The sequence below is a fragment of the Syngnathoides biaculeatus genome, chromosome 16 (genome assembly GCF_019802595.1).
Source record: "Syngnathoides biaculeatus isolate LvHL_M chromosome 16, ASM1980259v1, whole genome shotgun sequence".
Taxonomy (NCBI): Eukaryota; Metazoa; Chordata; class Actinopteri; order Syngnathiformes; family Syngnathidae; genus Syngnathoides; species Syngnathoides biaculeatus.
The window spans coordinates 22,510,448-22,537,849 of NC_084655.1; the positions used below are offsets into that span (position 1 = coordinate 22,510,448).

Here is a 27,402-nt window from a genome sequence, read left to right on the forward strand (position 1 = left end):
ATTAATTGAAATAAATATGGAAATGGCCTCGCCTCATAGTTCTGAGGACCCAGGTTCGATCCCGGCCCCGCCTGTGTGGAGTTTGCATGTTCTCCCCGTGCCTGCCGCGTGGGCACTCCGGTTTCCTCCCGCATCCCAAAAACATGCAACATAGATTGGACACTCTAAATTGCCCCAAGGTGTGATTGTGAGCGCGATTGTTATCTGTCTCCATGTGCCCTGCGATTGGCTGGCAACCGGTTCAGGCTGTAACAGCTGGGATAGGCTCCAGCCCTCGTGAGGATAAGCGTCAAAATAAATTGGGTGGATGGATAAATATACGAATATTATATTAATAACTTTCCCTCCTGACATCTCTCGCCGTGCTTTGTTAATCACCGAGCATCTACAAAATCACGGTTTCAGCGGCATTTGTTGCTTTAACGATGCATTTCCCCCCACTAACATTGGTGAAATAAAAAAAAAAACTTATTTTGTAAAGTTTATTCATTTCAATCTCAGGAAATATTTTATTTTATTTAGAGTTTATATAATTTCAAATATTTTCGTAATTTCATTGATTAAATAATTGAGTGGTTAATTCATTTGACATCACGCAATTAAAAAGATTGAATTAGTCACACAGAATATTTTGATATGTTGATGGGGCCCATCTCGTCGTTTAAAACAATCAAACGTGACCGTTGAGGCCAAATTTGGACTTTAGTACTCCGTGTCCTTTTTTTTTTAATGAACAGAAGCGCGTTTCTTTTTTTTTTTTGGGGGGGGGGCTTCATGAATGAAGTCACGTGACCAAACACGATGACGTCCGCCCGAGTTACAACAAGCAGTCAACAACGAGAAGAAGCGTGCCTTTTTCTTCCCCTTCCAAAAAACACGAACGACGGACCTCTCAAATGTGAACCCTGCGCGCTTCGAGAAGAAGCTACTGACGGCTTGCACCTTGAAGGAAACGTCCCTTGCATGTCAGGTGGGTGTGTTTTTGTTTTTTGACAGTTTATCATCGGTTAGCCTCGCACGTTAGCCACCTACCTCATTGACATCAAGGTTGCGCAATTCACGGCGGGAGACGACTTTCAAAGTAAGAGCACGAGCTTCCTTTGGCTGGAGCCACACGCGCCCCCCCCCTCCCTCACCTGGCTGTTCTATTTCGAAAGCGGAAGTGTTATTGCGCCTTGCGAAAGCGAAAAATTAAGTCCTAATTTTATGTAGAAAAATGTCATTTGAAAAATAAAAAAGCTCGTGGGCAACGGGAGGGACGCGACGCTGAGGAGCTGTGGATACCTTCCGAATGTGAAGTGGGTGTGGGGGTCTCCTCTTGTTTATTAGAAGGCGGGGGTGGGGAGTTGTTTGACACTTTGACGCGCGGCGGGGGTCGTGGAATGTCCAAAGTGTTCGGCTAGCATCAACTCATGCGAACCTGCTGCTGCTGCTGCTTCATCACCTCGCCGTCAAAGCGGGAGCGGTCGAAGCGGAACATTCCCAAAGCGGAGCCAGGTCGGTCGACTTTATGATCCCCTCCTTCACAACACCCAAACCGCGATAACCTCTTTTAGGGTAATTTGATTTCTAATCAGCACTCTTTTTTTAAAAAAAAAAAAATTATTATTCTCGTGACGAATCTGCTATCGCATAACGCCAAATTGGAAGGACGGGGAAGCAACAACAACAACAAAAAGCAAACGTCTTTTGTTGTTGTGTAGCGTGGTTATTGTTATTTCGAGATGCTGAATCATCACATAGGACCGTTTGGAGGCAGGATCAAGGCAGGGGGTCTTTCGTTCGAGATGAGCGTCCTGTGGGAAATGTGTCTTTGTCGTGAAAGGCTTCAGACTGCGAGTGCCAAATCGGTGTCAAGCTGTCACATCCATTTAGAAAACGCACGCCGAGCAATTTATACCGCGGGCCGAAAGTGAGGATTCACTCCTATTTTTTTAAAATGGTATTTTATTACATTTTCAGTCATTTCTGCCGGGCATGTATGGTTTCTTGGAGTGTTTTTTTATTTTATTTTATTTTTTTATTTTTGCATGCTTACTTCTGTCTGTCCTTCACTGAAATCTCCCTTCCTGTTTTCCTTCCTTCCAAACTGTTTTTATCCACATGTCCTTCCTTCCTTCCTTCCTCCCATCTTTCTTTCCTTCCTTCCCTGTAGTCTGCTTTTTCCCTTTGTTTCTCAGGAACATCCTTCCTTCCATCAATTGCTTTTCACTCTTGCCTCCATCATTCCTCCGCCGAAACAGTTTTTGACATCCCTTTCGTCATTCCTCCTGCCTTCCCTTCTGTGCTCCTTCGTTCCTTCATGATTCCCTTCTTTCCGTCACACCTCCCATCACACTTGTTTTAACTCATTCGTCCTTGCACCCTTTTGATAATCTCTCTTTTCTGACTGCCTTCATGTGCTCGTTCCTTCCTTCTGTCACGCCTCTGTTTTGCTGCGCTCCAAAGAAGTAAATGTATAGTGGTAAAACAAACGAAAAAAAAAAAGTATTTCTATTGCTAGTTTTCTGCCCCCCCCCTCCCCGTTAAATGCCTTACTTATAGTATTACACATTTCTCTCTTACTACAACAACTTTCTACTCGCATCAATCCTTTTTTTTTTCTGAAGGAAGAAATTAACATTTTGTAATAGTATTACAACTTAATTACCATTTTCTTCCTTTGTGTTTTGCATTCTTTTCTTTGTGATTCGAGCCAGCTCTCCGTTGACAGCATTTCACACAATTTAACTGTCCATTTCTCTTATTTTGACGGGGCAGATGGTCTCGTTTCCTCCCCCTCTCGAGCTGCGGAATGACATTTTCAGCCCATTAGCCTGCACGGAGGCTCGGTAATGAATTATCTGCCACTGTTTCTCTTTTAAAGTCACCTTGGAAACTGTTGAGCATTTATGAGCAGATTGAAGTTTCCCCTCTTTCGTTCTTGCTCGCCTAGCCGACTTATTTCATCATCGCGTGCGTCCGCGGGTGTGCGATGCATTTAAATGCGTTTTAGAAGGCAGGTGCTCGGCTTCGCAATAAAGCACCCAGTCGCCGCCTTCCAGGTAACGACTATAAATGAGGGCCCGTGTAGGAGCCTGGCGATGCCGAAATGAGCCGGAGATTGCCTCAGAAATATGTTCGCTGTTAAACTCGGTCAATAAAGTCAGGTTTTGAGTCGATCATTTATTCATCAGCAGATTTTTTTTTTAAGTGCCTTATGTAGTTTAAAGCAGGTCTTCACTGATGTGCACAACTTCCAATAACAACGTGGCTGCAAAAAGAGCAGACTTAATCAGCTCCTTCAATTTTGAGATGTATTGGGACTTTTCCAACCCTCTATAACAAATTTCATTCAACTGTAATTCCCGCTAAGAATCAACGTGACTCGAATCATTTTCTGGCCGACAGTAACGAGAAAAAATGTATTTCAGAGCATGTTTGGTTTCAGGATACTCAAGAAGTTGCCAGAAGGGGGAAAAACTGAGCCAAACTTGTTTTGAACAAAGTCGTCCTTCCTTCCTTCCATCCATCCATTGTCTTCGCCGCCTATCCTCAAAAGGGTTGCGGGAGTGCTGGAGCCTATCCCAGCTGTCGACGGGCAGGAGGCTGGGTACACCCTGAACTGGTCGCCAGCCAATCGCAGGGCACATGGAGACAAACAACAGCCGCACTCACAATCGCACCGAGGGGCAATTTAACGTGTTTTTGGGTTGTGGAAGGAAAACCGGAGTACCCACCCGGAGAAAACTCTCGCAGAAAGTGCAAACGCCACACAGGTGGCTCCGGTATTGAACCCGAGACCTCAGAACCGTGAGACAAACGCTTTCCAGCTGCGCCACCGTGCCGCCGAGCAAAGTCTTTGTTAGCAAAAAAATAATATATATATATATATTCCCCCCCCTGAGAACTTAATTTGTTGTCCAAACTACCCCGCAGTGTACTTTCTGCAGGAGAGAATTGGACAGAAGATTTGACGAAACCCCGAACAAGACTTGGGACCACAATGCCTTCCCGTATGGCCGACACGCAGCCTCGTGCCCTGGGAGCGGTTGCGCCTATTCAGGACAATTAATAGCCTCGAGGAAGGAACACAAACGTGGGATTCGTCCGCAAAAGTGCTGCTTAAGCTGCAGAGGGGAAATGGGAACACATGGAAACAAGATCAATATATTACGCATTATATATAATATATATATATATATATTTTTTTTTTTTTTTCACCCTTAGCAACGGGGCCGGTGATGAAACCTCTTGCAAGGGTGATTGCTAAGCGTTGCGATATGCCCGTCGCAGATTCTCTCAACCCCAGCGTCTTTGATGACTTTGCGCCCACAACTTGAATGAGACTCGCCGTTTTCTTCACTTGTTGGGGCACATCGAACATGAGACGATGTTTAGACTGTATGTGTGCATTAAAAAAAAAAAAAAAAATCTCAAATTAGCGGTGACTAAAATTGGCATTCGCATCTGTTTAAAGAAAAAAAAATGACACCGAATCAGAATTTTTGGGTTGGTGAATAAAGATGATTCTGTTTCAAGATCATAAAATTACAACTGTTATCTTGTAATATTACGAAATTAGCCGTGTAGCTGTATATGTGTTTTCTAAAACATATATAAAACATTTCCCCTTTCCGATGGCGATCTTAAGCTCCGCCCCCTTAGCCGTGTCCCACAAGCTTCCAAAATGGCGATTGAACAGAACATGTTTGATGTCGATTCTCTATCTCGTATTCCAGATAATATTGGGGTATGTTTTTTGCCAAATGCCTCAGGCTTGTCCAAGAGGGTTCTACAGAGAGGTCTGAACTTTTTCACGCAAGGATATGTACACGGAATTGAGATTTTGGACGGAGCAGGACGCAATGTCAGAGTTACAGCGAAACGTTGGGGATCAATGGAAAAAAGTTTGACGCCTCACAAACTTCATATTGAAATCCACCTGGATAGAATAGTGGAATCGTACTGCGCATGTAAAGCAGGGTGAGTACTTTTTTTCGTTGGAAAGATCACGAGTAATATCGTTGTAGTCTTTACAGGTAAGTGGGTGTATTCATTTGACTATGGTCGTAATCGAACCCAGAATTCATCAGAATTGCACTTTCCCCAAGCACAATCTGAGGACCATTTTCTTTGTAACATTAACTTTTCCAAGCGCATGCTACTGGCAACCGGCATTGCTTGTGGGACAACACGGCTGGAGGGGCGTGTCAAGCCAGGGGTTCAGACAATGCAGCTATCTGATTGGCTATTATTGTACGCGTGATTGACAGGTCGGAAAGGTCCATTCTCATCTCATTCAGACTTTATTTCAATTATGAACATCTTGTTCTAAGTGGACAACCCCAGTACAAAAGGAGTCAAATTTAAAATATGCAGAAAAATAATCAGCAGACATACATGAAAGAAAGTTGCAGCGTGACAAAAATAAGCGTCTTTTTTTGTCGTTTCCTTTTGCATTTTAACGACTGTGGGAAGACGGCAGGGGGCTTCTGTGTATCGCTGCAGAAAAGAATGTTGACGAGTCCTCTGTGGGTGGAACGGCTCCCGCGGGACGCGCTTCACACCGCCTCTTTGAAATTATATACGCTTTTGTCATTTACTTTCCTTTGCGTTTATTCAGCGGGTCGTCGCAAAGAGGAATCTCTCGTCGCCTGCAGGTAGACCTCATCCCTCGTGGTTGTAATAATATATTTGAAGTTTTTAACACTCTTCGCTAAAAATAGACACTTCGATTGGATGCTTTGACAATACGCTCGAAGCGTTTCAGGTCCACGATCTTGCGTTTATGTATTTTGCTGTCATATAATCTAGGAGCTGCATACACAGTCCATGGTTTACGGCAGTGGTTCCCGAACCTTTTTTTGCACCCCCCTATTTTTAGAGATGAAATTTTCAGCACAGCCCCCATGCTTGTAAATCCCCCAAACCCCCCACCCTGCTGCTTGCAAACATTCCTTGGGCATCAATTAAAAATATCAGTAGACTGTTTTCGACCACGTGACTACATCCGGCTCGCCTGGCCATGTCGGATGGGTTCGCTCTACTGACACGCCGTTGTTTTGCATACAAACCGGAGTTTTGCAAATGTTTGTACGACTGTTAAAAGTGACGCATGACGGCTACAAAGACTTTGGATAGTTATCGGGGCTCATTAGATGTTGTTTCAAGAACCCGTTACGGCAAGAAGTGCGCTTTGATGGACAGTATTGACCCATATGACTCGGAGAAACACAAAACGGAGCAAGAACTTCGAACTGTGGGCGTCGGTAACTTATCCAGACATCGTCAACTATCTCCTCTTCTCGAAAAGCGCTTATACCATGGACCAACTAAAGAATTACAAAGGTCTGGAGGCCTACAACCAATTCATCAATGGCTGAGTTCGTCATGCGGGCGGTCTCCACACTCCTCAGGTTATGTACCGCACAATGCAATTGAAATATGTACTGCGTGATTACAGTCAGCGTGGCGTTAAATTATGTTGATTATACCAACGAAAGAGGTGTAGATTATTCTTTTCTTTTTTTTTTTTTACCGAGAGGGAGAAAGAGAGGTTCGACCGTTATGAGTCCCAAGTGGTGCCCGCACCTCTTTCTCCACTTCCACAGCTACATTTTTAACTCACGAAAAACAGCTAGCGGTGCGGTAACTCGTTTTTGCAAACTTATGATAATTAAACAGAAAATACAGATTTTGGAGACATGCATTGCATTCACACACGAGTATTATGTAGGCCCTTGGCCCTAAAGAATACTTCTCCTTCCCAGAACTTAGTTATCGCTAAGTAGGTGTGAAATTTTAAAAGGTATCCAATACTTACCAAGAAGAAAATGCTCTGAGCAAACTGTGACGTAAAGGAATGACTCGGCTGCTAGATCGGCTCCGCTAATTCGAGACAGGCGCAGTTGTCGCCGTTTGGTTGCGAACGGCTCCGTTTTCTCGCACTGGTTCTTGACTTTCATTTCAGCAACCGATAACGCAGCAGAGCGCCCCCTTTCATACGCTTTTCTGAAATGATTCCTGCTCAGTTACGGTTTGTTTACGCGAATTCACCTGAGCAAAATGGCGACCGCGTTCTCAACCTGAACGTGTGTGACGTATAACAGCTGGGTGGGACTCAATATTGAGAAGTGCTCACAGCAGTTCATGGTAGCCCTGCACCCCCTAACGTGAAAACCCCTGATTTAGGTGAATATTTCATTTTTTTGAAAGCCATTATATTCAAGCAGAATTGATCTTAAGGCAAATATTTTTTTTTTAACGCACAATAGCAATGGATGCTTTTGATCGGTTACTATCGATCCAAATGATTTAACTTTGACAAGAAACCCGCTGTAAACGGCTCGAGTTCGGCTTTACATCACCGCACCTGGCGCTTCTTCATACTGTACGTACGCGGGCATCACCACCGTGCAGCTTGCGACTGTTTTTATTTAGTTTTGTTTATTTGCCAGCGAGTGGGCCGCCTACAGACCCCTATACCTCTACCGGTCCAAAGGCCCAGAGTCTCCCGAGCTGTACTCTTTTTGTTTAACCGAGTCCTCCCCAGGCAGATACGGAGGCGAACCGACAAAGTCTCTCCGCCCGCTTACGCTAACAGAGCAGCTACGGCAGCTGCTGAGCTACCGGGGGAAAAACATCATTTTCCGGCGAAACGTCGGAGGATACAAACCTGTTGAACCTGAGTCCCTTCAAATAAGACTCACTTTAGAACCGACTGTTGTCCTCCCTTGAGGGTGATGAGTCACCTGTTTTAGTTTTTTTTTTCAACAACCCAATGAACCAGATACATATTCCAGACATTAATGTTCCACTTGGACAGTCACATGTTTGCAAGAATACTGAATCGTCAATCTGCTATTTAAAACCGTCGGTATAATATTACATTTCCACGGCCGGTCCAAGTGCTTAATTTGGATTAACTGCTTCTTTTGGATTTTTTTTTTTTTTTTGGGTCTATTTTGAGTGAGACGTATTCGATACAACAGCTTTTAGGGAGGGAGCCTGTAAAGAAATTGAAATGACACATAAATAACTCCACGAGTATGTATTTCTTTCGGCTTGTCCCGTTAGGGGTCGCCACAGCGTGCCATCTCAGATGAACGCCCATATTTGTTTGGTGTCAGTTTTCATTTTTTTTCTTTCTTTGTACCTGAGTCTAAGTCACTTGCGTTTGAGTATGTACTGATACTGAGTCCTGATCCAATAATCTTTGCAATAAAGTCGCTCTTTCACACCTACGATTAAACGAGGGTTGATTGGTCCTTCTCGACGAGTGAATCAGAATTGCCAAGGTTACAACAGCGTCATAACGTACCGTAGACATTTTTTACGTTGGCTGGGCAGACATTTCGGTATGTTTGGCAATAGTGTAGTCAGTATTGTGTGACGTAAATGAACCCCACTGTTGTGTCCCAAATCGGCGAAATCTGAGCGGCTTACTCACAGACTATTTTGAGAAATAGGCAGACGGCAGTAGCTTTACTTGGGTGTTTAATTTCGCACTTGAAGGGGTGGGCAGGCACTCCCGAGAGCCAACTATTTGAACACACGCATACATAAAAAGTCTTTCTGTAATGTGTCCCCTTGAAGAAACTACTGTAGTTTTGCAGGCTCTGGTCTCTAGAAATCCAAACCTTGTGTGACAGGTTACACTGTCGAAACAAAGTAAATGTAGGCTACAGATGCCAGTGGCCCAGTATCAGCACTGATAAATGAGTCCAATCGCAAGTGTTTCCCCTTGTGTGACATTATGGAGCAGGTGGCGACGACGCCTTCATTTTGGAGGATAAACGGCACACATCAAGAGTGACTGAGGGGGAGATCGCTCATTGCTTGTTTCTGAAGAGCTCAATCGACGGAGTCGGAATCTAAATTGTTCTGAAAACGATGTGGCGAATCACACAAGCTGTCTGAGCACATCGCTACATCTCATTTCAGCCAGCGTCAAAGTGTTAACGCGGGCTCGTGTGACTGCTGTCGCGCGTTCGAGTCCCTCGGTCTGGCTCGAAGGAGCACTGAGTGCCTGTTGACTGCTACATTAGCTTCTCGCACTGGCTGGTGGCTGGGGAACCGCTGTACGCTTGTCACTCGTGAAAAGCCTTGTGTCATTATCACTGTTAGCGCTTTTATTTTATTGGGTGTCTCCTTAGTTTTTTGTTCCATTCCTGTTGGCCTGATAGGACTCGCAGCTTTACACTTTGATTCTTTGACTTATGTGTTGCATTCGGGTCCATACGTGCGACATGCAGTCACTGACTGGAAGATTTAGAGCGCTACGTTTGCGTCCCACTTGCCACTGCTCGGTTAGCTCCCACATGCGCCGTGTGAAAATTCTCATTTCGCTCTTAACGGCTTTTATTTTGATTAGTTTTTCCTCTTAGTTTTTGTTCCATTTGTGTTGACTCAATTGAACAGGTAACGATCAGCTTTTTGTGAGCTGAGGACTTTAAATGGGATCTTCTGCGGTGGATTCGCGTTTGAGCGAGCACGGTTTGTGCTTTTTCACAGTGAAGAACACTGAGTGAAAATGTTGACTGGATAATTTAGCCTGTCGTGCGAGCCGCCGAGCTGTCTACCTGCCTTATCCTTGTTGCTTATGATCAAAACGTTTCTTGATCATGTTGTGTTTGTACATTTCATATAATGTAAGGTTTTGTGTTGAGGACAATTTGGACTCTGGATCACATTTCTTCCTCTTTTCCTTACGACTTGTCCCATCAGGGGTCGCCAGAGCATGTCATCTCAGATGCACGCATATTTGTTTGGCACAGTTTTATGCCAAGTGCCGGGGAGAGAAGCCTACAGCACCTGGTATTCCCAGGCGGTCTCCCACCCAAGTACTAACCAGGGCCAAAGCCGCTTAGCTTGCGAGATCTGACGAGATCGGGTGTCCTCAGACTCGCATGGCCGTAAGCCTGAACCATTTCATATTTGCAGTCTAATAAAATTTAGGCTGCTCAAAGTTGTCTGTAATGTTTCCTGTGCGCCCTTCAAGTGTTCCACTTCTACCTGAAAGTTGAACGGTTTCCCCTTTGCCTATTTCTGTCACCGTTTTTTCACGCTCTGAATACTGAGTAGTTAATAGTTTCTCTGCGCCTTTGCAAAGCCCACAACTATTTATTTTGCTCTCCCGCCTCTTCTGTTGTCTGCAACTTCACCCGTCCTTCCTCTTCCGGAGCTATCGTAAGCATCGTGTTTTGAATTTACTGCTAAACGCCATGCAACATGCCCGATAATCGAATGCACTCCTCGGAAACGATGAATGATAAGTGTCTGAATATCCAGATCTGTTATTTGAGACCGCATATGAGGACAAGTAATATTTCTGCGGTATTGTCTAGTTATGATATTGAAGACGTAAAACAGTATTTTACAGTAAACACCTGAACCTTTAACCACAAACTTAAATGTACCCGTTAACCGAACACCTTACCCTTAACGCTTTACCTTAACCCTACCTACCCTGGAGTGTACAACATGCAGTAATCCTCCACTGGTTTGTGACAGTTAAAATGGGCTTCGGAGTTAGCTATTTCATTTTAGATGTGGAGTCTCCCTATTTTTTTATTGGATGGTCAACAGTTTTTTTTTTTTTTTTTTGCCCGGTAGAGCGACACGACTAATCCCCGTCCAATCCAATTCCACATTTCAGTTGGTTTTCTCATAGTACGCTTTTTGGCCAGCGCTCGGTCGTGGCAGTTTTCTAGGTGTCGAACAGAGTTGCTGTCCAAACACGTTTTTGATCGGCGTGTCCTGCCGCTGTTTGCTATTCATCCGCGTCATTAGCCAGCCGAGCGAGCGCCCGGGACTCGTGCTTTTCAGGAATCGATGGTGACGTGCCCAATTCCTTATTGTGCGGGGTCCGCTTGCCTCTGCGTGGAACGGTAATGATGATGTGCAAGCCCCCTTTGCATCCCCCACTTAGCATTCAGAGGAGCCCTGCACCGTAATCTAAATGTGAGATGCAGGTTCCATTTTAAAAAAATACATATTGTTGTTGTTCTTTTGGCGCCGAATAATCCTGTTAAGACGGCTGTCAAGGTGGTGATCGCTCCCCCTGCGGCCCCCTGAGTGGCCATCCGTGACACCTTGAGAAATCCATTCACCCCCTCGCAACATCCCATCACTACTGCCATTTTGACACCGCTGTTGATGGAAGATTCCCCTTGCTTATATCCTTGAAGAATCACTTCTCGAGCGTCTTTATCTCCCCGCCACTTGAAGAAAGATTTGAAGGTGATGAGTATTCATCATGTGGTGCCATGCGTGGCAACAAAGTGTCCCCCGACTAATGGCGACTATCCTTGGAGAGAGACACCCCCCGGCTGGGATGAGATCATTAAAGCATGACATAGGCTCAAGACCGGACTGCCGTTTCCCATCAGAGGGTCCCCCCCCCCCCCATTTGACCTTCAACCTTCCTCCGTGAGCTGTCTATGCATTTCGAAGGTTGTCTCGTCCCCTCTCTTCAATCCAACTTCCTAATTGGAACTTTGGTTTTTGTCTGTGATCCTTGCTGAGATCGGTGCTTTTTTTCTCCCCTCTTGCCCATTCCTCCCAAGCTCCTCCAAAATATGTCGAGCGGGCGCTTTCCCCTCTGCCGTGCACGCCTTCTTCTCCATCACATCCCTTCCTTTTTTACCTGTGTGGCCACACTCAGCATTTTTTATCTCCTGTGGGTGTGATAGATCTCGCCTCGACCAGCAATCAGTGCTGATTTGTCAGCATTCTTCCAGGCGATTCATAAAAATTTAGCAAGCGCCTACAAAAAAAAAAAAAAAAAAAGCTTTCCACGACCCCTGAGCTCTAAGCCCGGCTCTACGTCCTCAATTATCAATGTACTAGTTGCATTCTTTCTGTCTTCCGTCTTTGTTAACCTTGCAGTTTTGTGATTACGAGGCGTATCAGAGAAGTACTCTGTACTGCATATACTCAGGTGCGTAAATATTGGGAAGGTAACACAGTTCCGATCTTTTTGGCTTGAAACCCAGCCACGATGAGGATGGAAATGAAATGAACAAGCTGTATTTTAACTACATACTTCCAGCTTTCATTTGAGAATATTTACATCCGCATCGGGTGGATGCTGTAGTAACTGTATGCCTCTGACTTTTAAGATCCCACAAGTAGTGGAACAGATTAATCAAACTTTTGCTTTTGAATACTCGGTGACAAAATTCTATGCAGGCAATTTTCCCCTGAAGTTTGGAAGCATCAGCGACATCACCATACCCCGGATTTCATCACTGGTGATGCTCAGTCGGCCCTCGACTGCAACTATCGTCAGTTCCTGCTTGTTCTTGAGATATTTTCCCTTCATTTTTGTCTTCAGCATGTAAAATGCATGCTCATTTGGATTTGAGTCAGGTGATTCCTTAGGCCGTTGCCTAACATTCCATTATGACTTGCAAAACTCTGGTCATGATCTATCTGCCCTCTGAAGCAAACCTCCAATAAATTGTGAAGCATTTGGCTGGAAAAACATTGCCCAACACACTTCAGAATGTATCTTTTGTCAATAAATACAAGGGAACCAGTTCTGGCAACCCTAAATGCCCATGCCGTGAAACTTCACTAAAAAGCAGGATGGCCAGATCACAGTTTGCTCGGCAACCTCTTAAAAAAAAACAAAAAAAAAAATCTTTAGCGTTCTGGAACAACAGCCTACGGGCAGATGAGGGTTGAGATCAATTTGTGCCAGAGTGATGGGGAATAGGAGAGTGTGGCAAATGAAAGGAACCGCTCATGGTCCAAAACATAAATAAAGCATGCTGGGGCTAGTGTCATAGCCATTATGCCTGCAATGGAACTGGTCCCTTGTATTTATGAAAAAGGTTTGTAACAGTCATTTGCTTTTGTAAAGGACCGAAGGGTTTTTGTCTCGCCGAGGGTTCGGTGGGAGCGCAGACTTTGATGTGCAAGGCGCTGGTGAAGCGTGCGTGCCAGTTTGAGTCAATGGCAGTGTAATAAATTGCTCTTTATAGTATGTTGAACTCGCGACTGAACAGGATTTTGAGGTGATGTTTGTTGATGTTATTACACGACGGTATATAATGGCAACATAAGGGATATCATTCTTTTCTGATTCTGGTCATGGCAATTTGAACAATGCGGTGTTCAGTAACTCGAGCTAGATTTTTTTTTTTTTTTTTTTTAATTATCTTGGAGACGTGATGGTCCCGCCCGACGATATGCGAATGAGATCCCGCTTGTCTGGCGGTGGAAGGGAGCAGCTGGGCTTGGGCTGTGCTACCACAGTCTTGTCATAGCGCTGGAGGCTCGCAGCTTGGCCGCTACACTTGTACACACGGGTGGCCACGTTGCATTCCCACCCGTGCCATCACCCCCCCACCCAGCCCCGCACTGTTGTGCTGCACAGCTGCTGTAATACAAAACACTTCCCTGGCACAGCATTCCAAGAACGGGACTGATTCGTTCCCCGTTGTTTCCAGTCCGTATTAGCTGAGTACTTTTCAATCTATTGTTCCATTATCTGCGCCTCATCAGGCAGACCATTATCCCATTATATTTTGCGTCTGCGGTCCAAATGCTTACTGGAAATGAGTCACCGCAAGGCCATTGAGTGATAGGTGCAGCTAACCCCCTGCAGAATGCGAGAGGCTTTTTATACGGGCTACATTGCACTTTTATGAGGAGAAGCCAGAGGCCTACACCCCCCCCCCCCCCAATCAGTAGACGGCATCAGGAACGCAAGTCACAACGCGACCTCGTGTTACGTCCCCAGCCCGTTTGATGGTGTCGTATTCAGGTCAGTTTTAACAAGTGTCTGTCTCTCTCTGCGTTTGGATCATCCGAGCAGCCCACCTGTAGCACCCTTTCTTTTGTTGCCATGGAAATAGGCAGGCAGTCTTGAGGTTTTTTTCTTTTTTTTTTGTGTCCTTCGCTCGCTGACGTGCATGCCTGCACATGACTAATCCAGACGCGTGCGCCTCCTGTCTTCGGAGGTTCCTTTTGTTGTTTTTAGATTCTTAAATAAAACATCAAGACCTGCCCCCCCCCCCCCCGCCCCCCCAATGTGGATTTGTTCCCGTGCTTAGTTGCAAACATGCCACCAGGTATAAATCAGCTTACTGAAGCGATGCGCTAGCTGGCTTCACGGCGGTAGATCGCCCGGGTCGCTGATGCAGCACTTTGAGGGGTGCAGTGGTGCTCCGAGGGCCACACGGCTGGAAACGTGTTTGCGTGTGGGTCGGTGCAAACACGCTGGAGGACGCCCAGCTTCCTATTTGTCATACTGAGCCCCAATGATGAGCTGTCCATTTCCCACCTCGGGCGCTCACCTTTCCTGCCCTATTGTTGAAAGATATCACAGCATGCAATCTGTTGGAATGATGAGAAAAAGAAAAACAGCCATTTTCTACCTCGCAAGCTCGTGTCAAATCCCTAACGGAGACCGGACTGCGCCAATATGAGACAATTCTTCCATGTCAGAAATGGAATGTGAAATTTAATGCCCGACACTCACTTTTTCAATTCTGTTGTCTGTTCAAAGCAATTGTTGCTTTTTGGAGATGAAATAAACCGAGCAGTTTTCCACCTTCTGAGGTCGTTTCAAATCTGCAAAGGAGACCGGATAACGCCGTGGTGAGAGAATCTTACAATCTCAGAAAAGGGTGTTCAATATAATATCTGACTCTTCTCCCACCCAGTTGTGTTGAAAGCAGTTGATGTGACACAGAGGGAGCAGGTGGTGAAAACTGACCACACATTTCCCCAGGATTTGCGGTAGTAACAAAGCTGTAACTTTAACAAGACGAACCAGTTTGATATAATTCTGAAATTTCTCAACCTGACACGGGCTTCGCCTGTCCTTTTTGTGTTGAAAGCAGTTGTCACAACATAGAATGATGCAAGATGCCAAAGCGTGCCCGTCATTTTTTTGAGGGGGTATGAAAGCCGTAACAGTGGCAGGACAATGCCAGGAAGGGAGAAGAAGACAATGTCAAAAATGCGGGTGGGACGCTCCCTTGAGCCAGCGTATTCTTGTCCATTTTTGCTGTAAACCTAAAGCTATAAACCATCATAGATTGGCGTGGGCAGGAAGCCAAATGGACACTTTGAGGTAGTGTCCGAGCCGCGTGTGAGAATTCCGCAAAATAAAGCGTGAAAATGATAAATGCCCCCTTCTCCACAACCAGTTGGATTCGTCTAAATATTGTGCGTTGTGCACAATCATCACTTTTCTGACACCGTTTTACTCACTTGTGTTTTTTCTCATTGGCACAGACGAGCCAGCAACACAGGTGGACGTGATTCTCGGGGTATGACGACTCCAAACAAGGGAAGCAAGGCCCTAAAGGTAACATTTACAATTCTCATCTCCGGGAACCAGCACAGTGAAGTGCTTCTACTGTTATGAAGTACAAGGAGTCCTCGGTCTGCAGCTGGGATCCGTTCCTACAGTAGCGACTTTACTCGAATTTCGACCTGAGACGGATCCCACCATTAAAGTATAAAAAACAAATAAATTGAAATAAACGAGGTGACGTACTGAGCATTACTGCTGAGAGGTGGATGGAGAAGAAGAAGGGGAGGCTGTGCTTAGCTATTGCCAAGGAACCTGGTTGGTCCTCAATCCTCTCCATCTTGACAAGCATCAAAGAACCTTGTCTTGTGACCGTTGTATCCGACATAGGAACGGAACCCTTCACATTCGTTAAAATACGGGCGCTGTCTTTAATAATTGTCACCACGGTCGACCGACTGAACCCTCGGTGGTGTTGGTGTCTCTCCTTTCTCCAATCTTTTCATGATCTTGAGCTTCGTTTCCATGGTCACGGATTTTCTTTTGGCTGCAGAAGCATTGCTGAAAGACACCGATTTCTTCTTTGGGGCGATGCACAAACACGGACAAAATGGGAGACGGGGGACGGGCGTTGTAAAGTTGAAACGTCTTTGGTCGAGACCTTCTTAACCCGAGCACTCCTTGTACAGTTTTTTTTTTTTTTTTTTTTTTTTGTTTGTTTGTGGGTGTGGGGATTGGTATGCTAACTCTATGAGTGGGACCAGACCGGCGAACATCGAAACATCTTCCAAAGATCCATTCAAATTTTTCAAAGCAGCAAACCAGTCATTGGTCGGTTGTTGGTGTCCTACAAGCTCCTCCTGCACTGACAAATCCCCTATCCCCCCAGGTGAAGCGGGAGCCGGGAGAAAATGGCACCAGCCTGACGGACGACGAGCTGGTGAGCATGTCGGTGCGCGAGCTGAACCAGCACCTACGAGGCCTGACCAAGGAGGAGATCCTGCAGCTGAAGCAGCGGCGGCGCACGCTAAAGAACCGGGGCTACGCCGCCAGCTGCCGGGTGAAGCGTGTCACGCAGAAAGAGGAGCTGGAGAAGCAGAAAGCTCAGCTGCAGCAGGAAGTTGACAAGCTGGCCACGGAGAACGCCAGCATGAAGGTAGAGCTGGACGCGCTGCGCTCCAAGTACGAGGCGCTGCAGAGCTTCGCCAGGACTGTGGCGCGCAATCCCGTCGCCTCGGCCCGCGGGCCCGTGGCGTCGGTCATCGGGCCCTTCATCCCCGGTAAAGTGGCCGCCACCAGCGTCATCACCATCGTCAAATCCAAAACGGAGGCGAGGTCCAAGTAGCGGGAAAGACCCCCAAAAAATAGTCAGTGCGTTGTAACACGGCATTCCAATGGCAATATTCTTTTCGACAACCGGTGCAGCTATCGTGGAGGTTTGCGAAGACCCGATCGCTATTTTTGTCTCTTAGCACTTCACAGCCAGTACAATCCTCTCCTGATCATTTTGAAAGGTTTACATGAAGCATTCAAGCCGCTGCGATGATCATGCACTGACTGCCTCGAGTAGATTAAAAGGCAGATTCTGCTTTTCTGTTCACTATTTCAAACAGTTCCCAGGTGTCTTAACAACAGGTCTGTGACATGCTCGAGTCGAAATACCCCAAGGATGACGAATCATAGCACATATTTCTGAAAATAGCCTGTAAAGAGCCGGCGACTGCATACCCGGGCCCCGATCGCCGACAGAACCGAGGGCAAAGTCCAGCTCGTAACGACAACGAGAGCAGCAGTTCACGTGATAGGCTGCATCCGCTTAGCAGTTTGTTGCGCCCGGTCCGACTGATCGATCGAGTAGGTACTGATTACTGGAGGCTAACGATTGTGCGCCCATCTGTTCGCCTTTTCGGACGTGGCTTGAAAATGGCGGATCTTCTCCCGGCCGAGCTTTCAAGTCATGGGTGGAGAAACTTGTGGGTGATTTATTTTGTTTCTTTGATTTACTGTAAAATAGCAACTATTACATCACAGCGGGGTGGAAATTGAGATCAGCTCGCTCGGGCACGCAAAAAAAGGCACTTGGTTAAATTTGACCTTTGGATGGGTAAGAACTCTCTTTGTTAGAAAGTCAATTTTCTGTAATATGTCCCCCTTTTGAAAAGACACAACTCAAAAACCGCAAGTGTGAATTATTGCGCCTCAAATTTTCGGATTCTTTTCCGCTCCTCGCCCCGCGACAGCATTGAACTGAACCAGTCATGGCCGAGACGACCGGTAGATGCAATAATACGTGTATGCACTGAAAATACAACGAAAAGAGGAAAAAAGATGCAAACTTTGAATGTTCTTAAACGTTTAATCTACTAGAGAATATATGGTAGAGTTGTGGTTGTTTTTGTTTACAGGGCCATCAGATGCGTGTGGGTTTTTTTTTTGTTCTTGAAAGAAATCTCACACAAGCTTTACTATTTTAATGGTTAAGATGTGGATATTCTTTTGTCTTAATGTGACTTTCAGTATGGGTGGGAGAAATCCTAAAACTCCCAAAGCACCAAAATCATTGAAACCACGAATCTTTCGCCCAGTCGAGCTCGTGCACCCACGTCATCAAATCACGTGATTTTGTTTACCTCGCCATATTGCAGGTCAAGCTAAGCATTGCTCAATGCTAAGTCGGTCGGAGATGACACGGAAATATGTCTTGTAGCACGACGCCCAGACTCTTGCCCGATACCGTCAGACATTTAGAAGACAATAAATGACGGTACGTGGAAAAATTAGATGAACTCGGCATAGAGGACCCGTATTTCATGCCGAAGTCGATGTTTTCGGCGATAAGAAATTGGACTGTTTATTCGCTTCCGCTTGTCTTGGACAACCGGATCTACACGTGGATCCGGTGAGTAAGTCGTCGAGATTTACACGGAAAACTTTGAAAGCGTAGAAAAGTCTGGACGCATACGAATACTTTGTTGCTGGATCTGTCGTCATCAGGAATAAATCCCACATAGTGACGCTTTTGACGGCTACTGAAAACGGAAGCGTGTTCGGCTACACGTTAACCTGTGCTGGAATCCATCGATTTTTTTTTTTTTTTTTTTCTGCGAGTATTCGATACAGATAGCAATATTTAAATAAATGACCCCGGTATTACACAAAGTCACAAAAAAAGAGGACGAAGTCGTCTCCACGGGACGTACACGGAAGCGATTGCGGCCACACGTTAACCTCTGTAAACCTCTGCGACAGTTTTTTTTTTAAATATGCATTGTCCTCAAATGAGCCAACTTGCCGTTATAAATACTTTTTGGTAATTTGCGATTGAGAAGAATAATTCCTACCTGAAATGAAGCGATCGCTACACAGGCGTGTGCGTATTTTGGTTGGGCACCATCCATCACGTTTAATTGCCAAAATCCGATCAATATTTTCTGGTCTTTTCAGCTGGTATTCCAAAAAATGATCTATTTGAAAATCTCTCTCGTCTGTTGTGACAACCAACAGCACAACAGGTCTCGGGTATTGTAAATATCCTCCTCCGGTTTAACGTCGCCCACAATGTCGAGCAGCTCTGTTTGACCGGCAATATGGCGCCGTGAAAACGGTGACGTCACGTGCACGAGCTCGATAGCTCAGTTGCCCAAGTTGTCAAACACCCAAAAAAAAATAAATAAAAAAAAAATGGAGACAAATTTGAACAGTTGCCTCGAGTTAATCTTTGGACTTCCGAGACCTTGGTGACTGACAATCTACACATTCATCAAGGCGGGGGGGGGGGGGGGGGGATGCTATTTTTAGCAAGACGGGGTGGGGGGGTGTTTATTGAGATTGTTACAATAAGTTAAAAGTTTTAAAAAAAAACAACTCCAAAAAAAAACCAAGCAATTATGTTATTAGGTTGACAAAATGCTCTTAATGTGTGTTTAATAATAGCTTTTGGAGGCTCCCCCACTCTACGTGTTTTTATTTTTATTTTTTTTACCAGGTAAAATACCCGCATTTGTTGAAAAAATGCGTCGGAGTGGGGGTAAAAAAAAATCTGTGACTTGACTTTTTTTTTTTTTTAATTTTCTTTTGCAATCGTACCGAAAGTGGCTTACTATGAAGTCTGATAGCTTTTTTTTCTAGTGACTCTAGCCGCGTGCTGTGAGGTAGCGCGTGACGTGACGTGTTCTTGAAGTGACAAGTTTTTGGCAGTGTCGTTCACTGTATAGATGTCAATGCCGTGCTATTTTTGAAGCCAGTCTGTAGAGCTAAACTTAGGTGGTGTAAACAAGGTCAGCTTGTCGTCGTGGCATCTGTGCTATCCTCCTCTCGCTTCTTCTTCTTCTTCTTCTGTGGTGTTTACTTCTGAAGCCTGGTGATGATTTATGCTCCCTGAAGTTCAGAGCGAGGCTGCTGTTTGGCGCTGTCCAATGAAAACTGGATGAGATTTTAAATTACTTTTAAAGACGATCAAGTTTATCAAAATGCCAATCCCGATTGGTGAAACATTTTTTTTTTGCAGGACAGCACAGATTAAGGGCACGTATTATTATTATTATTTTTAATAACAGCACTTTTCGATTGGAGATTTCACTGGTGTTACGGAACAGGGTTGCAAAGATTTCCAGACGATTTCCAGATCAGTTCTGGAACTATTCTATGGGAGCCAATGCGACCGAATTGGAAAGAATTTGAAATTGTAGTTTTCCACCCAAAAACATCCATCCATCCATTTTCTTTTGCCGCTTATCCTCACGAGAGTCGCGGGGAGTGCTGGAGCCTATCCCACCTGTCAACGGGCAGGAGGCAGGCTACGCCCTGAACTGGTTGCCAGCCAATTGCAGGGCACGTAGTGACAAACAGCCACACCCACAATCACACCTCGGGGCAATTTAGAGTGTCCGATGAATGTCGCATGTTTGTGGGACGTGGGAGGAAACCGGAGTGGCCACCCGGAGAAAACCCACGCAGGCACGGGGAGAGCATGCAAGCTCCACACAGGCGGGGCCGGGATCGAACCCGGGTCCTCAGAACTGTGAGGCCAACAGTTTACCAGCTGCTCCACCGTGCCGCCACCTAAAAGCAAATGGCTAAAATATGCAAACTATTTCTAACTTTGGCTCCAATCATCAAAGGCACTCTAGTTAGTGGATGGTCATAATGTCGCAATAGAAATATAATAATATAATACTTTTTTAATTCCATTTCTTTCTCCCAAAAATAACCAGACTATTTTTATTTTAACAATATTTAAGTCCATGTTTCTTGACAAATACGTATGTATTTTCAAGTTAATTTCTCTCAATATCCGGCTTCCTATTCACAGGAAGCCTCATTATTTCCAGTACTCATCTGTCATACACATTATAAGGTTTCATAATCATATAAATGTTTTTTTTTTCCTACCAAAAAATAATATGTTTTGGGATTTTTTTTTTTTTTTTTTACTTTCAACTACGATTTTAAAAAGCAGTGTCAGACTTAAATGTGGATTTCAAGTTGATTCCTTTTATTATGCAATTGCGTCTTTTTTTCATTTAACAATTTTAGCATACTTGTAACATTCTTGCTTAAAAATGACTTAATCCAAAATCCAATTTTGAGCCAAATTTGCAAGAAGAAAAACTATTAACGAACGCAGTGTTTCTCTTTTTGCAGCAAGTACCACCCCCCAGAAAAATACTTGCCAATCCAGGTATCACCATCATGACCAAAATGAAAATACCATAGCTTATCAAAATCGTCAAAAATGAGGGATGAGGTTTTCTTCCTTGAAAGCATTTTTAATATTACATTCTGCACATGTTGAACATTTAATTCAGTTTTGTGTACCTCAAACTCAAGCTCATTTTTCTCCCCGGCCACATTGTGGGGCCGTTGTGACTGTGAAACAATCAAAATATTTAATCTTCGTGAACTAGTTTTGGAATTGGAAATCAAGGGGAATGTGCTTTTCAACTGGTAACACAAAAATGCTTGTAAGATCTCAACTTCATCATGTATGACGATGACATTTTGAAATTTTGGTACAGATTTTGCGAGAATCATGAAAATTGACACACTAGGTTTGGCTCCGTGGGCCACATAAAATCATGCGGCGGGCCGGATCCGGCCCCCGGTCCTCGGGTTTGACACCCGTAGATCCTAGCGTGAGCCAGAGTAGCGCACGTTGCGAACCACTGGACCCAACCAACAAATTAACAGCGTGGAAACGTGACGTAATTTTGCAGCCCTGCTCCAGACTCCCAAGACGCCGACATGAAGGAGCGATCGAGCTTTCGAATGTCGTTTTATTAGGACACAAAAGAAAGACTTTAGCCAGTCAATTAAAAATGTCGGTATTCAGTGTTTTGAAAAGCTTTAATTTTTGTTTTTTTTTTTTTTGTTTTTTGGGGTGGCTGGGGGGATTTTTGGGGGCTGTTTGTGTGCACTACGTTTGTTTTGCTCAGGACAAAACAGATCGCGATGAACTAGAACGCAAAAAAAAAAAAAATCTGAAGACGCAACGAGGCAGCTCTTGTTCCCTATTTTATTGAGTATTTATTTTTCATAATAATACGATCATAAAGGGCTCCAATCCGCAGCGTTGACCACGTTTTTGCAAACGGTTCCTCGCAATCATTTGCACGCCTCGTCTCATGCTGGCCAAGCGAGGTGTTGAGTGGGGATCGGATGTAGCTCGCCGTCGTCCGCCGTTGATGCGTCTGTGTCGCTGTGCCCGTGTTGTGGCGTCTGCATCTTTTTTTTAATTATTATTTGCGCCTATGCGTGCGTGTCAAGTGTCTTCAAACTGTGCTCACAGTGCCACCGCAATCTCCTCTACAGATGATGCCTTGCTTTATCACTGACACACACACACATATATATATATATATATATAAATATGTAGAGAGAAATATATATTTTGTCAACTCACCAGACACAACATAAGGTACACCTGAGCAAGCAAAATGAGCCGCACGGCGCATTTGCAGCGACCACCTCGAGGATGGAATTGGAATTAGAATGGGAATTGAGTCGAATTGACCAATTCTGATCGCTTTATAGATCAGATGTTTTATGATTCTCTCGTTGATTGTCATCGGGCGGAGGAATGAAATACAGGGAAACCTTATCGAGATCGGAGTCATCATTCGGCTGTTTTTTTTTGGGGGGGGGTGCTTTAACTTTGCAAGCGCAGCTGTTTGGTGTCAGTGAACTCAACTCAGTTGACAATAAGCAGCACTTTGGCAAATGGACCTTTCAGACCTGTCAATCACTTTTACAATAATAGCCAATCAGATAGCCGCGTTGTCTTAACCCCTGGCGTGACACGCCCCTGCCGCCATGTTGTCCCACGAGCAATAGAGGTTGCTAGTAGCGTGCGCTTGGAAAAGTTCATGTTACAAAGTAGATGGTCCTCAGATCCGCTTGGGGAACGTCACTGACCTGCTGAACGAAGTGTGTCATGTTTAATGCCGAAGAGTCGGGTTAGTGATACATAAATGAGAAATGTCTATTTGCCGATTAGTATCTCATCAGACTTTTAAGACAAAGCACTGGGTTCCATTACGAGCCAAGTCAAACAAATACACCCACTCACTTCGAAAGACTCCAATGATATTACTCGTGATCTTTCCAAGTAAAAAGTACTCACCCTGCTTTACACGCGCAGTACAATTTCCACTATTTCATCCCGTTGGATTTCAATACGTCAAACTTTTTTGCATCGATCGCCAACGTTTCGCTGTAACTCTGACATTGCGTCCTGCTCCGTCCAAAATCTTAATTCCGTTTACACATCCTTGCGTGAAATAGTCGAGACCTCTCTGTAGGACTCTCTTGGACAAGTCCGACTCATTTGGCAATAAAACATACCCCAATATTATCTGGAATACGCGATAGAGAATCGACTACAAACGTGTTCTGTTCAGTCGCCATTTTGAAAGCTTGTGGGACATGGCGGAGGGGGCGGAGCTTAAGATCGCCATCGGAAAGGTCCGTTGAACAATTCTTCAAAACGTCACCTACAGGCACACTGAGTTGAAGTTTACTGTCAAACTAAACATCAAACCAGGAGAATGAGACGGGTATTCGGAACAACCACATATCTTGTCCCGTTGAGACTGCTAGCTTCATGCTAATGCATCGCAGGAAATGCACATTTCCACATTCAAAATAACAGCACTTGGTCATGTCTTCATTCCATTCTTGTAATGTTACAGCTTCTGCCCAGAAATTTGATGGCTTTGCTTTTCGCTGGTACCACTGCCCAACATCCACAAAAGTGATAAATTTGGCAGAGCGCCCCCCCCTCCCGCCCCATGTTTCAGGACGGGATTATTAATTTGTGTAGGAGTACCTCATGAAGTGACCGTGTGGGTATACGCAGGTGAACGGTATGTAGCTTACCGTAGGTGTTGAAAATGTGGAGTGAGGGATGGGGATGGGGGGGGGGTCGTCGGCAGACCCTTAATCAGCAACTCAGTGGAAATGTGTGAACGGAGTAGTAAATCAATGTTGTGTTGTCTTTTGTAAGGGTCTTCTTTTTAACTTTCTTATAATTTGCTGTTATTTATTTATGGCTGCCGTAAGATTTGCCAAGTGACACCAAAGTCCAAACGCTGCCTGAACATCAGTACTGGAGCGGCTTTTTGTCAGCGTTACAGTGACGCCTTGACATACACGTTTAATATGTCGCTGATGTGACCGCGTATCGTATGTACAAACATCTTGAATCATCTCCCCTCATGAAAATTAATGGGTGTGCAATTAATGAATTATTTTTAAAAATTAATTAAACGTGCTTTTAATCTGATACATGTTTTTCTGTCATAAGATTTATATGAAAACAGGAAATAAAATAAGGAACATTTTTCTGTAAAATATACTTATTTTATGTGGAAAAAATATATATATATTTTTTATTTTTTACAAGAATAGCATTGTGAGGAAAAGCATACTTTTAAGAAAAAGATTTGTAAATTGTGGGGGGGATGACAATTTGTGTTCTTACTGAAATTATATATTACAAGAAAAATGTTTTTAACTCTGAGGGAAAATATTGTGTTGCTCTCGTCACGGCAAGAAATGTGATTTCATGTGGAGAAATTCATGAAAACATGAAATGAAGAATACCCCCCCCCCCCCCGCCCCCAATAATGCCGCATCAGCGCCACGAACTGATTTTTCCCTTTCCCAGTGAGTAAACTATTGTGAATTTTGCTGCCGCCATCTTGTGGTGGGGGTCTGACATGCACTTGTAGGTCAAATTTTTGCTCTTATTTCAAGACCAAAAAAAAAAGGTCAGGCGTCGTATTTCAAGGCACCACTGTACATATATTATTTCATATCTTGGGGACTTGTGTGTGAAAAACTATTACGGACACTTCGGATTTGGACAAATATTTGAGGAAAAGGAAAAAAATGTCACTCCTAAAATGATTCATATTATCACTTTATTTCTGTAATATTACAAATTTGATTTTTAAAAAAAAACAAGCTTCTAACATTACAAATTGCCCCAAATATTACAACTCTATCTCATAAATGAATTAAAAAAACAATCATCTCCATTCTCGTGATATTAAAACTCAATATTTATTTGTTTCCCCCTCAAAATAATAACCCTCCATTACAATGTTTGTCTTGTAAATTTAATTTGATAATATTATGAACAGGTTGAACATCAACACTGCCCTCCAATACAGTAAAATACAACTATACTTCATGAAACAATATTTATTGCATTTGAAGGTTAAAGAAATACCCAAATTTTCTAAAAACTGAGAAATTTGAAAGAATGGACAGTGATTTGTTTTTGCAAAATATCTCAAGGGCCACTTGCAATATTTCGTCGTGTACTTTTGTGCATTGTGTTTGTGTGATTTTTGTACGAGCGAGGTTCCATTGCTGCTACACCGCGCCACAATATTTTCTACTTTTGTTTTTATGTCGCAACATTTTTTAACACTGTCTGATGATCTTTTGTTTTTATTTTGCAATTTCAAAAAAAAAATAATGTTCAGAGAGCATAAATAGCAGCACTTGTGCATTTTTTTTTTTTTTTGGGTGAACTTTGCACATGGCTGTGCAATTATTAATTTTTTACTCTGTGCAACTTGTCTGTAATTTCAAAGTTTCACGAAAGCAAATAATAAAAGGGTAATCATTTTTTTGTAATAAAATGCCACAGTATTTGTATGACAACAGTGAATTGTAACTATTTATAAATTAAATTATTGTTTGTTTTTGCAATCTGTAAATAAGTCCCGTATGTACTGATATATACAGTGTGGATTAAAACGTGAGGTGTCTTAAATTATTGATGTATATATTGTCTGTTTGTTGATACGGCTTCTTTTATTTTCTATAAGATCAATAAAATGTTGGAGCGGGAAAAATAATCAATTCTGTGCAGCTTTTGTCATCCTCGGTGACCCAGTGGGAATGCGGTGAGGGAGATTTTTCTTTTTTTTTTTTTTTTTAGGATAGTGCCATCTTTTTACACGGCATCATTTTAATTTTTTTTTTTTTTTTTTTTTTATTCCGTGATCCAAAAAAAGCCACCGGGCGACCCACTTCAGCTAACCTCTGTGGACGTTTTTCTGGCGCCGAAAACGCAAGCCATGAAGGATGTCTAGGTGCGCTTGTCCTAGATTAGGTGGGCTGGTGAGTTAGTCATTCCGGCAAGCGCCCCCCCCCCCTTGGGGTTCGAACAAGCGGCGACCCTGCCTTACCCCATGGGGGGGGCCTCACCAAACGGTGGCCCAAAATACATTTTTGTGTGGAAGCATGTGTGTACAGGTGTGTGTCTAAAATGATCTTTTATATTCTGGCGTTTGTCATCCTTGGTCGTGGGGCGGGGCGGGGGGGGGGCAAAATCGGGACGTAAACTCCCCAATTATCCTCATGTGTGCACAGAGCCTAATAATAAATTGTTGAAAGGTCAGGTTGCCACAAGATAATAGAACAATAACCTCTAAAACGAGATTATCCGAAATATGTCCATGAAGGGTCGGCGCTGCGGTCAGCTGGTAAAGCGTCGGCCTCACAGTTCTGAGGACTGGGGTTCAATCCCGGCCCCCGAATTTGCATGTTCTCTGCGTGGGTTTTCTCCGGGCACTCCGGTTCCCTCCCACATCCCAAAAACATGCAACATGAATCGGACACTCCAAATTGCCCCTAGGTGTGATTGTGAGTGTGGCTCTTTGTCTTGATGTGCCCTGCGATTGGCTGGCGACCAGTTCAGGGTGTACCCCGCCTCCTCCTGCCGGTTGGCAGCTGGTATAGGCTCCAGAATTCCCAGTGCCCCTCGTGAGGATAAGCGGCAAAGAAAATGGATGGATGGATGGTTAGAGGGCAACATTTGTTGAATTTTACTGTTGTCGTTTTATTTGGCTTTTTTGTTATCTCACTCCATCCAGCGTTGGCCTCACAGTTCCGAGGACCCGGGTTCGACCCCGGCCCCGCCTGTGTGGAGTTTGCACGTTCTCCCCGTGCCTGCGTCGGTTTTCTCCGGGTGGGCACTCCGGTTTCCTCCCGCATCCCAAAAATGTGCAACATTAATTGGACACTCTAAATTGCCCCTAGGTGTGATTGTGAGTGCAACTGTTTGTCTCGTTGTGCCCTAAGATTGGCTGGCGACCAGTTCAGGGTGTACCCCGCCTCCTGCCCGTTGACAGCTGGGCTAGGCTAGAGCACTCCCTGCAACCCTCGTGAGGATAAGTGGCAACGAAAATGGATGTATGGATGGATGAATGTCCATGAAAGGCAATTGTCTTGGTACCCCCTTGTGAGGATAAGGGGCTCAGAAAATGTCTGGATGATTCAAGTCTAACTGCCACCTTAAAGACGGCATTGTGGATCTTTTCTGCCATCTGCTGGCAATGAAGCGCAAATACTACGTTCGCAGTTTTTAGTTCGATTATTTAACATACCTTAAAGCAGAATGATTGTTTTTATGATGGACATAATTATAGTCTCGTTATTGCTCTACATATCGAAGGGCCCTCGTCACCTCCACGATATCATTTAAAAATGTATATATACATTTTAATGCTCATGCCGTTAATATCACGGTATAATCATAATCTCTATTTTCACATGACAGTAATTAAAAACACAGTTGTGTCACGTGTCCGTCGCAAACCTCGCGTTACGATGTGACGCGACTCGTCGCGTGA

General features: G+C 44.3%; 1 protein-coding gene and 1 pseudogene across 2 annotated transcripts; one reads left to right on the forward strand and one right to left on the reverse strand.

The window, feature by feature from the left end:
- The first annotated feature begins 818 nt into the window (after nt 1-818).
- Nucleotides 819-18,995, forward strand: LOC133514952 (transcription factor MafG). Of its 2 annotated transcripts, none has more exons than XM_061847077.1 (3): nt 819-970; nt 15,235-15,307; nt 16,143-18,995. In XM_061847077.1, exons 2-3 carry the CDS (start codon nt 15,272-15,274, stop codon nt 16,596-16,598), a joined length of 492 nt encoding a protein of 163 aa, XP_061703061.1. In that variant the 5' UTR covers nt 819-970; nt 15,235-15,271; the 3' UTR covers nt 16,599-18,995. The 2 variants fall into 2 exon arrangements, with proteins under 2 accessions (XP_061703061.1, XP_061703062.1); XM_061847078.1 differs by lacking the exon at nt 819-970 and adding an exon at nt 1,327-1,497.
- LOC133515150 (5S ribosomal RNA) lies at nt 9,784-9,902 on the reverse strand (annotated as a pseudogene).
- Nucleotides 18,996-27,402: the final 8,407 nt, after the last annotated feature.